The following is a 12,348-nucleotide window of genomic DNA, read 5'->3' as shown; positions in this document are numbered from 1 at the left end:
ATATTGCTAAAAGGGACAGGCCAGCAAAGTGATGGAGATCCTCTAAGCCTGTTCCTGCAATATCTGGGTTATAGATAAGCAAAGTTCTCTTGCTCCCTGTCCATCTTCTATTGCCTCTATGCATCTTTAGTTCGTACAGGTAGGATATGTAGTTGTAGCTGACTGGAGCCTAGTGTGTTGCTATGTTTTAGTCCTTCCATCAGTCCTATGAGCCACAGACAAAACATAATTATATACTGTCTTTTCCATGTTTATTAGCAATTTTAGAGTCTTTCTCTTGGGCCTTTTTCCAGAGACTTGAAAGAGAATTACCTGGTAATATGCCTCATTGGGTCTCTGGTTTTGAAATCCCAAGGGGTAAGGAGCAAAAAAGTCTCTGACCCCATGGAGAGTTTACTGAGGCATAGTGCAGCAAGTATCTGAGAAGGGAGGGGACAGAGTATCTCAACTTCGTGCTACCTTGGGGGCATGCACGATCTCTTACAGACTCTGCTAGTGCCTCAAATAGATGGCAAAAGATCCTTGTTCTGCCACTGCCCCTTCTGGTTTCAGAGCATAGCTCTTCACTGGCTAAGCAGCCCTTGTAATAGCTGATCCTTGTCATGATCACCAGGCTGTCCTGTTTGGGTGTGCCTGCTCTTGCTGGCTTTTTGCTTTTCAGTCATTGCCACTGGAAATGAAAGATCAGGGTTCTTACTGTAGGCAGTAGTCAGACTAGGTTATGTGTAGTTGCTAAAGCTGTATTGTGTAGGAAGTCTAGTTATACCCATTTTGCTATGAATATGCTCTGATAAGTTCTTCGCCTTTTCAAAAGCCAAGAAGCCTCTCCTGGGTTCAGCTGTAACAATTATTTTTCTCCTTTCTAGTAGCTGGTGCAGTGCTGTGTTTCAGCTTTAGCCTGAGAACAATGCTGATACAACACACTGATGTTTTAGTTGTTGCTCAGTGATACATACTCTGATCAGGGACTGTTCAGTTTCCCATGCTCTGCCAGTGAGGAGGGGCACAAGAAGCTGGGAGGAAGCAGAGACAGGACACCTGACCCAAACTAGCCAAAGGGGTATTCCATACCACAGCACGTCATGCCCACTATAGAAACTGTGGGGAGTCACCCTGAAGGTCCAGATCACTGCTCGGGTCGAGAGGGGTATCGGTCGGTGGGTGGTGAGCGGTTGCATTGTGCATCACTGCTGTTTATTGAGGTGGTTTTTTCCTTCCCTTTTTTGTTCTATATTCTCTCCCCTTGCTACTTCCCTTATCATTATTATTAGTAGTAGTAGGTTTATATTATATTTTAGTTATTGTACTGTTCTTATCTCAACCTGTGGGGTTTACATTCCTTCCATTCTCCTCTCCATCCCACCTGGGGTGGGGGGGAAAAGGGAAAGTGAGTGAGTGGCTGCATGGTTCTGAGTTACTGGCTGGGCTTAAACCACGACAAAGCCATTTCCTTTAATTCCATTCCTTTAGATATGTTGTTTTGGTCTCTGCGTAATACTTCATTGTTGTATTGGTTTATATCAATCCCAATACTGTTATATTTTTATTTGTGTATGTGACTTAAGATTTTGCGTGCAATGTAGGTGGCTGTTCAGACTGTTCTCAATCACAGAGTTCACTGCTATGCAAGTAGAAACCCAGTTTGCCTTTTCATCCTTGAAAGATTCTTCTTTTTCTGTTAGTGTTCTTTTTTGTGTTCCTCATGACTATTATATGATGATGGACGTGTTTTCCTTCCTGGTGTCAAGAAATACTGCTTGTAGGGAAAGCTTTCTTTTTATTTAAATGTGATAATTATAAAAGCCCTTTCTAAATCAAACATAAATGTGGTTGGATTGGTTGTAGTGACTTTTGGATAAAATTGACTGCTGGTCAATCTGTCCTCTTCCTGCCCAATTTATGGCCAGGTTCTACATAGAAATTGAGTGAAAACTTTACGTAAGGTTATAGTGGGGACTTTGTTACCCTTTGTAACCCTACCAGTTATTCTGCCCATGTGCATATTCATATCTGCAATAAAAGGGGAGGTGAAGAATCCTCCTTTTAAGTGTTTTTCTTCCTAGTTGAACTATTAGTAAAGGGTGGCAACAACAAGCAAGAGGTTTTGATTTATTTTTTTTTTCTTATTGCTGTCAGCACAGAGTACTGACAATTCTAGAATTTGTTTTGCTGCCTAAATTTAAAAAGCAGCTATCTAAAGGTTTGTTGAAATAATTCCCATTATGTGAAATAGAATTGCTTGAAAATTATTTGTGTGCTTGTCTGTTCTTCTAGGCATGTTTTCCACAAAGCCTGTGTGGATCCATGGCTTAGCGAGCACTGTACATGTCCAATGTGTAAACTGAACATTTTGAAGGCACTGGGAATTGTGGTGAGTTGCACTGTTATATTGTGGATGAACTGGTTTTGCAATTAATAACGACACATCTGGATTTGTAGATGAGGGTACAGTAGGATTTGGTGCATGTCATCATTGCTCACAGTGGTAAAGCATACAGGCATAGGCTGCTATACAAGCATATTTGTGTCCCTTTCTTGAACCTTAATCCTTTTATCTGCTTCTTCCTTCACTTCTTTAAGAGGGAATGAAGTAGCGACTTCACATAGAAGTTGCTAATTCATGTTTTTCTCTCTTGTGTGATCTGAGGACAGACGTAGTGGCTGAATAAAGTGTTTATGTGTGGTTTTACGCCATTTATAGGTTTGCTACATGTAGAATATTCACTTTTGTAATGTGGAATTGCTTTTATCCCTCCAGCCAAACGTGCCATGTACAGATAACGTAGCCTTTGACATGGAGAGGCTCACCAGAGGCCAGCCAGCGAGCAGGCGATCAGCACTCGGTGATTTTGCCAATGACAGCTCTCTCAGCCTGGAGCCCCTGCGCACCTCTGGGATGTCACAGCTTCCACAGGATGGGGAGCTAACGCCAAGGTCAGGAGAGATCAACATTGCTGTGACAAGTAAGTTTTCTTTGGTTTCCAATACTCTTCTATGGTTTCCGTGGTATGTGACGCGTGCTCTGCTGTAGCTCTGTGCTTCAGGGCCGTGGTGAAAGATTTCCCTGCAGGAACAAAGGTGACCTCAGTGTCTCTGTAAGAGGCATATGCTCCGTATTGAAACTGATAACTCTAGGTATGACAGTGCCAACACTTCCATTATTAATGGTATATCCATTTAGATCTGCATGCAAAGAACACTGGATGACCTAAAATGGCAACAAAATGACCCTCTTGAATTTGGTGACCAGTATGAGAAGCTGTGTTGCCAAAACCATTATTTACCCTTTCAAAATACTTAACATGCCATAATTTATACAAGTATAAATATTTTAGCTGCTTGCTATTTCTGCAGAGATTTTTTCCCCTGAGAACATTACTACTGGAATTTTAATGTCTCTTAGCAGATGGTTTTTGTCCCAAAAATTGTGAATTAAAAAGAAGTATTTGATGTATCAACATTTGAGTATTGTCCAAGTAGTTATGATATCAGAAAACTGTTCCTGCACTGCTTGCAAGCTCTCATCCATAAGAACAGCATGGGAAATTTCCACTCACTGGATTTTACCTAAGGTTTTTAATGTATGATAGCACTACAGCGAATACAATGTCTGAAATTGCATAATTTTTCCATATGCTCTAGAGTCTCAATTTGATGCGTGAATGGTTGGCTTTCTGTCTGAATTGCAGTAATAGAATGCATGCAGGACAACAGTCTAATTTCCTCCTTGTTTTTTGCTGATGTGCATTTATGATCTGGATTTTGAACTTAGTGACACTGTTTGCCACTGATACATGCATAAGAGGCAATGTGTAACTGATGCAGTCCATTGGAGTGTTTCTTTAGAGGCTGCAGCAAAGTAAATGTCTTGTTAAAAAAATCTCATCTTATAAAATACATAGTCTGTATCCAGAAGTGTCCTGGTCTGAGAAAGAAAAATCCACATATAAAATCTGGTTACTTTACAAAGCAAATAAGTCACTTTGTTGTACAGTGTTTGACATTTGAGTCATCTTGTATTCAGCTCTGTTGAACAGAGAGCAAATCCGTTGGTGTGCTGCTTTCCTTGCCATGAATGGGGAGACCGTAGTTTAACTGAAACTTTTCACTGATTGGTGTTACAGAAGGTATTTTCACTCTCTGTTCCCAGCTGTAGCACTGCTCGTGCACAGATGGGATGCCAAGGCTAAAGCAAGAAATAATCAGCAACAGTTCATTCTGACAATGTTTATAAAATAAGGCTTTAGGAAAGGCTGTTCAAATGTTTGGATTTTATGGGTGACACATGCATTGTTTGATGCATGCAAGTTAAACCGAAAGCTATATTCAGCAAACATCTTTGTATTCTGAACTATTGCTAAGTGCCAAATTGAACTTTGAATAGTTAACATTCTATAATAGCCTGCGTTATACTACTTCTTATTTTTTCAGTGTGCCTGCATGTATGCACTAATGTTGAAATTACTTTCCCATGTTATATTCCTGTCTATTTAATGGAATGCTCTAATGATGTTTTACTATTCGACAAGCTATCCTATTTTTGTTGGTTTTTAAAATAACACTATAGCATTTATTAGGGGAGGGGTGGGGAGGGTGGTGGAGACACAAGTTAAGTGTGAAAGTATATTGGGTGTGCTTATGTGAAGAACTACATCTCAGCTAATCTAAACCAACCCTGACAATCTTCTAACTTGGGGGTGGACAGAGCTTTCATTACATTTCCCCTTGTTCCTGCATTTCACTTTACATTAAGTAATTTTTCTTTGTCACTAACCCTTGGGATCAGCCAGGAAATGTTGTGCCATGCTTTTTTCCACACCTTTCTCCACTTCTTCTTTGCTAGCCTTCTCCAGTCAGTAACTCTGTGGCTAACCTCCTTCTGCTTCACCTCCTGGTGCCAGTCATGGCTTAGAAGCCTCTTGCCTTCCGCCAGTGGTGTTTGAGGGGAATATTGGCATCGCTTTGACATAAGCCTTCTCCCACGAGTGATTTCCTCCCTTTCCTTTGTCAACAGAAGAATGGTTTATTATTGCCAGTTTTGGCCTCCTCAGTGCCCTTACACTCTGCTACATGATCATCAAAGCCACAGCTAGCTTGAATGCTAATGAGTAAGTAAAAATTCAGATGTTTCTATATATTTCTGGTGGGTGGGTGTCATGGAAACATTGGGAACAAATACCAAGAAATAGGAAAACCATAGTTTTCAAAGAATCAAATGCCTTTTCTGCATTTCTCTAATGTAAGTCTCTCTCTTAAGAGTAGGCTCCAAGATAACATTTAAATCCCTCTTAATTTATATTTAGCTGTATTATCGAGGGAAATCTTCTTGTTAAGTGGAGAACATGGAACACGGAAAAGAGAATGTTTATATTTAGGTTCTGATCAATGATCTAGGTAAACATTAGATTTCTGCCATTAAATATCCATGTTCAAGATTCACCTGGCAGAACCAAAAATTACTACTATCAGTTACCTTTGACAGTTTCACCTCAAAATCACAACCAAATTTCATATTAAGTAAAAATAAAAATCTGCATCCCTAGTTGGCACCCATTCAGCAAAGAATAAAGGTATTTAAATATAAAGCTAACTTGTTGCTTTCAGGAGAGGGAGATATAAAAGTACGGAATACACTACTGTTTCTTCTCTCATAAGTGAAGGTAGCAGACCAGCCTTCTGAGCTCTCATTGTAGTATGCTTAAGAATTACAGTCAAAGGAATGCTTAAAGACATCCGTGCTTTCTTAATTATTATAGACACCCCAGTGCCTCCCTTCAGATAGGTGCTAGAGTCATTTCTTGCCCAGCCTGACTTTCACTCTTTTTTATAGCTCTGTGTAGGCAATTATAAATCAGTTCTGCAGATCTATTAGCTGGGTACATCTGGTGTATGGAACATCTGGGCTCATGATACATATTTAATCATTATCTGTTTGGGGAGGGGAAGTGTCAAAATCCTTCTTTGTCTCAGGACATCTTGATGCTTTCCATTAATGTGTTGATCTCTTACCAAAACTGGGCTGAGATTCAAAGGCATTCTCCTGCACAGCCTGGGAATTTAATGTTATAAACATGATTTTTTAATTGTATTTTTTTAGATGAGAAGTGCTTTTTTTTACTTTTATTGCTGCCTGGAAAGTATAAGGTGTCCTTCTCAATAAAATGGAAACACAGCTAATAGTCTCCAATGTAATATTTTAGACAGCTTTAAGCTCATCTTCTTCAGGAGGGGCCATAAATTCTTACAGGTTTTGGTCATCAGGAACCTTTATTACCACTAATTTGCAAATCTTCCTTTCCTCCTCTTTTCAGATGCTAATTCCAAAAAGGGTTAATGAAAAAAAGTTTTAGAACTTCAAACAGCCCTGTCAGGTCTCCTGATTTATTTATTTTTTCCCATTTGTCAAAATCTTGGAATTTCCACTATCGATCAGCAGCTTGGCAGAAAAGCTGTGCCTGAACATAGTTAATCTGTACTGAAAAATAGGTTGTGAAAGCAGGGAGCAAGATGAGTTGTGAAACAGGAATGGCTGCATTTCTGGGCATTTCCACATCATTAGGAAGGAGAGAAGGAACTGTAGCCCGTGTAGTATCATCCAGATGTGGGCACTGATAGCAGCTGTGTTTCTCCCTGCCTTGCAACTCTTCTTTTTGTTGTCTTTTGCTCTGTGGGATCTGGGTCTATTTTTACTGAAAGGGCGAGCTTCTCCACACTGCTAAAGTTAGGGCCTCCAGCAAAGTGTTTTCACAGTGATGTTTCCTTAGTACAAACAAAGGATGTGCTGATGTAGGGAGAGAGCTCCTTTCCCCAGTGCTAGGAATGAAAATATGAGCATATACAAGGCTTTACTTTGAGGCAGACTTAAGAAAACTAGCAAGTGCAGAAACCAGAGCTGTCAGAAATCACTTATTCATGGAACTGAGGTACCTAGCTGTAGCCTTCATCCTCAACAGCTTTTCAGCTGAATCCTTTGGGATCTAAGCAGCCTCTACAAGTGCTGCCAGGTTCTACTACTCATTTTAGACAGTTTAAAATGTGAATGTATGACACTAATCCTTAGATTTATTGTTTAATTGACACCTTATGTTCCCCAGTGCAGACTAAGCATTTCCTGTGCTGAGTATCATGCCAAATACATGGCAGCTCCCTCTCACTGCAATTCCTATTAAATGTCATAACACCATACCTGCTTTTTTATGCTGTTCTCCATATAAACACCAATGCTGGCATACCCTACATTTGCTACAATAGTGTTTCAAGAGGAAGCTGAAGGTCTTTTTCTTACCAGAAAACAACAGTAGCAAGAATGAGGCCATGTAATATGCTGATGCAAGTAAATGTGCCAAGTATTCTGCATTAAAACTCACCTAAAAACATGTCCTGATCCTTTCTTTTTACTATGTCCTTCCTGCAGCTTAAACATTTATTTAGAGCAGTAGTTCTGGATTGTGTGTATATACATATCTAACTGTGTGTGTGTATATATGTTTGTGCATATGTATATATACACACATACATGCATTTTTAAATAGTCCCTGATAAAAGTAAACATTAGGTGATATGAGAATAAGGAAACAGCTGCTTTCTCTTGGACTTGTAATATTTGTGGACTGTTACTGTTAAATGAATTAAGTAGTGATTTAAAGGGACAAAAGAAGCAAACTGCTTCTTGGGAACAGAAAGCAGTTTGAGAAATTACTGTACAACTGCTTTAAAGTCCAAAAAGCCCAGATGTTGGATAGCACCACTGAAAGTTGTCAGTAGCAGATGGAGTTTCCTCAGAAGGTCAGAAGTGCTCAAGCCTTTGTCCTGTCTGTTTTACTGGTCATGTAAGAATGATGAAAGGACCTCTTAATGCTCTGGCTTGTGTAATTAGTCATTTCTCACTAACTTACTTTTACAGGATTGATTGATTTATTTTAGTACTGGCAGTATTAACTTTAATATAAATATTTTGTTCCTCTTTTTTTCTGCCCCACAGAGCAGAATGGTATTGAAGAAACGCTTTCCGGCCGATTGCCTTGGAGAGAGACACCTATTTTTATGCATCATTTATCGATCATGCAGCACAAGCAATTATTTAGTACATTCTATTTTTTCATAAAATTTGCTGATGCCAAAGCTTTGTATTAAGGAAAAAGTGAAGAAATAAAAAACCCCCTTTAATTATGAAATCCTACTGTGTGAGAATTGTATTTTTCTTGGACTTCCTGTGTTAGTACTTAGGTCTGACAGCCTTTTGTACATTTTATATGGTGCTTTATTTCCTTTGAATATTTTCATCTTTGCAGATCTCTATTCTTCTCCTTTTATTTTGGGACACACAAGCCTAGCAAGTGGAAATCTCATGCAGTGCCATTCTTATGATGCCACCCAGCACTGGAATGACTGTCTAGGGTACTATTAGCAATTATTCCATAGCAACTTGTTAGGGAAAAAAGCTGGGAAAAGCATTTTAGTATACAATAGGCTTACCTTGACTCCAGCTGAGAATGAATTGGAAATAAGAACATTTTCTCCATTTCTCTTCCTGTAACACTCCTGCGTCATACTGGGAGGTTTGCAGTGTGATTTTTGTCTTCAAGTCAGGCATTGCTGAAGGTTTGCAACACCATTTTCTTGACATAGAAATCATAACCCTTTTTTGTCTTTTACTTTCTGACAAAAGTGAAGCTACCCTAAACCACTTCTTTCCTTACCAAATGAAAAGCTAGCTTCCCCCTGCTGTCATCTCTGAAGCCTCCTTTCATATTAGTGACAGGGGTTAGTTTTTGTTCAAATTCAGATCATGAAAGATTGATAATCGTCCTTACTGTAATGTAGAAGCTCTATGCAAACATGTCGCTTCTTGCAGAGGGAAAACATTTCTCATCGCTGTCCTCAGCTCAGGCTGTTTCACCCAAGTTTACTTATGCAAGCAGCATATGAGTGATTTCACAACAGTCAGTTAGAACATGTGGACCTGATTCGCATCCAGATGATAATGCCTGAGTTAATGAGATGGGTAGATGAAGGTAACAAATCAGTTGACAGAAGCTAAAGCCTATTCTGCTGCATTTGGTTGGTTTTGTTGTTCTTGTATCAAGGCATAGACATTTGAAACTTAATGCTTTCTAATTTAATTAAATGAACAGAGGAGCAATCTGACTTTGATTTAATTTTTTTATGTACTGGGAAATAGAGGATTTAATTTAATTTTATTTTTACGTATAGGCACTTTTAGAATTTAGGAACACAGCCAGAGTCTGCATTAAAATAGTTTCTTAATTCTTGTTTGTCCAGCAGCCTTCAGCTGAGGCAGCTTTTATAACAAGAAATGAAGTACGTGATAGCTTCAGTACTTTTTGTAGAATTCTTTTTCAGCATGTCCTTGCGAAATTCCGAAAGAAACATGAAAACAATCACTAGATCAGTAAGTGCATCTTTAATAACTAGAAAAGCCCATTGTACCTACTCATGAAGAGGAAAAAACCCCTCAGACTGTGTCTGAGGTCTGTCTCCTTCTAAAATACAACATGTGTCAACTGAGTGTTGTTGCCAAAAATGGAGGAGTGTGGTTAGAGCAGGATTTAGGGTACAGGCTATGAAACAAAAGGGTGACCTATTTTTTTTTCACCCATCTCTCAGCAGCAGTAGTAAAATTGATAAGTTTGTGCTTGTCTCCTGAAACCAAAATCACAAAGTGCTTTTTAATTCTGTGGAAGGGATGCTCAGGCACAGCCTCGACAGCGTGGTGAGCCAGATGCAAAAGGCATCACAGACATGTCCAGTTCATGTTGCTTCTACGGAACAGCAGCAGAAAGAGAAGTTGAGTGGTACTGGGAACAAAATGGTTGACAGGGATTCTAGTGCATTTCCTTCTGTAGAGGATTTAAATAACCCAGGGCCACCCTTTTTAATCTTTCTTTTGAGCCTCTAATAATTACCTCAGCAAAGTGTTAATAAAGAAAACAGACCACATCTGCTAGGTTAATTGCAGGTCAGGTTGGCAATGCAAGTTTATCCTGTTAATATATTCAAAGATGGACTCTGCATCATACCAGAAACTCATTTTTTGCCTCTGGATAGACAGAAGAAAATTCCCAAAGTGTGTCATAGAATTGGTTAGGTTGAAAAAGAACTTTAAGATCAGAGTCCAGCACTACTAAGCCCACCACTAAACCAGGCCCCCAAACACCACTTCTACATGTCTTTTTAAATACCTCCAGCGATGGTAACTCCACCACTTCTCTTAGCAGCCTGTTCCAATGCCTGCCAACCCTTTCAGTGGAGACATTTTTTTCCTAATATCCAATCATGGTGCAGCTTTAAGCCATCTCTTCTTGTCCACTTGTTACTTGGGAGAAGAGACTGACTCCCACCTCGCTACAGCCTCCTTTCAGGTAGTTGTAGAGAGCAGTAAAGTCTTTGCAAACAACAGGTCCAGCAGGCACCTTCCCTGGTTGGCTCCCTCACTGGCTGTGTAAGGAAGTTCTCTTACACACACTCTAGGAGCCTTCTAGACTGTTTCCAATGTATTGTGTTTCCAGCAGACATCTGGTAAGTTAAAGTCCCCCGTAACAACAAGGGATAGCCATTGGGAGACTTCTCCCAGCTGCTTATGGATTATTTCATCTGCCTCTTCATCTATGTTGGATGGTCTATAGCAGCTGTGATATCTACCTTGTTTTCCTCCCTAATTCTTGCCCATGAACACTCAACCTTATCATCACCATCATTAAGCTCTTGACAATCAAAACACTCCCCAACACACAGGGCTACCACGCTGTCTCTCCTTCGTTGCCTACCCTTGCTGAAGAGTTTACAGCTATCCATTGCTGCACTCCAGTTGTGCAAGTCATCTCGCCATGATTCTGTGATGACAACTATATCATAGTTTTCTGCTGCACAATGGCTTCCAGCTCCTCCTGTTTGTTGCCCATGCTGTGTGACTTTTGTTGCCTGCCATGCTTTCAGATATCCACATATAAAAGATGAGTAATCTTACTCTCGTGTGTATAATCATAATAGTGGAAAGGAGAAGAGCTGGTCCCTCTTTCCAGAAGCTGCAGAGATGGCAGGACTGGACTGACAGAAGAGTATAATAGGATGTAGTTTAAGAGGGAGTAGCAGTGTCTTGCTACACAGCTGGCTTCAAGGAAATGATACTTTATGAAATAATCCTGCTCTCTTGTTCCTTAACCAAGTAGGTGTTTCAAAGAGATTGAGATAGGGAGTGCTCTGATCAGATTTCTGCATTAAGAAGTCATTGTGCTGAAGGAGCTGTGGAGGGGCTGCAGTTTGTGGCAGAAGCTGGCCCTGATTAATGACTAAGTGCATTAAAATACTTTCAGATGGAGGGGGAACACCAAGTGATACTTAGTCCTGATGCACCTGCAATGCTACAGCAATGCTGTCTCTTGAATTTTTGGCCTTGGTGTTGTGCCCACTCCTGTAGCATCCTATGGTAGGCATAAAGATCAATTCCAGACTAGTATGTTTCTTTTCAGACTCAATGCAAGTTATCTGAGATGTTTTTGTAAGTATGTAATGAAGAATAGTAGTGGAGCACGCTGAAGGATTCCTCTTCCTTTATTAAAACTGAATGCAGTTCCCGGTTGTTTTCCATATCAAAGGGATAAATCTTGATCTGTCTTAGTAAGTGCAAAATAGGAAGAGCAGATTCATAAGCTGAATTTGGAACTCTGGATCTTTCTACTCGTCCTTAAAATACATTTATTCACTAAATTTATCCACTGGACTGATGCCATATTTGTAAACTTAACACAAGCAATTCTCTGCGTTAAGCCGAGCATAGCTGGGTCACAGTGCCCTGCTGACTCTGTTTTTCTAAGCCATAAATTGTGGGCAAAGATAGCAACCTGGTTATTAGAGCTCCTGAAGATGGAGTGTTGAAAAGCACTGAGCAGCAGCTGTATTTTCAGCACTGGGCAGGCTGTGCTGAATGGTAAAGGGACATTTAGGACAAGAATGAATGATGTGTCCCAAAAGTGGTATGCAAGCCAAGAGATTTGTATCTGTATGGAAACATGCAGCTTCCCTGGAAGTGGGTGGCTTAAATTGCGTTTGCCAAGAAGCAAGAAAACATCCCAGTAGAGAGTTTGAGAGGTGTTGGATATACAGTGCCTTTTCCCAGATTAATTTAAAACACTTGTTGTCAGATGACCTGTCTGTCTGGTGATTAAATCTGTCCCTTGAGTCTGCTGGAGTGGAAGTGTGGGAGCGCACAGAGGAAATGACAGCCTGGGCTGTCTGCTTCCTAATCCCTTGTTTGATTTTTGTGTAATAAAAACAAAAGCAACACCAAGCTTTCAGAATCCCCTTTATTTTGTTTCAGTATTGGCTGTT

The 12,348-nt window shown here is 40.0% G+C and overlaps 1 protein-coding gene across 2 annotated transcripts in view; it reads left to right on the top strand.

Moving 5' to 3' along the window:
• RNF130 (ring finger protein 130) overlaps nt 1-8,174 on the top strand; it is a 42,707-nt gene extending 34,533 nt beyond the window's left edge. The window contains exons 6-9 of one of the 2 annotated variants that reach the window (XM_062609935.1): nt 2,275-2,371; nt 2,759-2,963; nt 5,015-5,108; nt 7,982-8,174. In XM_062609935.1, coding sequence (XP_062465919.1) covers nt 2,275-2,371; nt 2,759-2,963; nt 5,015-5,108; nt 7,982-7,997 — 412 coding nt within the window. In that variant the 3' untranslated portion in view covers nt 7,998-8,174. The other variant, XM_062609936.1, reaches the window with a different exon arrangement.
• The last annotated feature ends 4,174 nt before the right edge of the window (nt 8,175-12,348 follow it).

Source organism: Pezoporus occidentalis, unplaced genomic scaffold (genome assembly GCF_034315485.1).
Source record: "Pezoporus occidentalis ecotype Australia unplaced genomic scaffold, CSIRO_AGI_Poc_V1 ctg142, whole genome shotgun sequence".
Lineage (NCBI taxonomy): Eukaryota > Metazoa > Chordata > Aves > Psittaciformes > Psittacidae > Pezoporus > Pezoporus occidentalis.
This window is presented reverse-complemented; position numbering and strand designations above follow the sequence as displayed.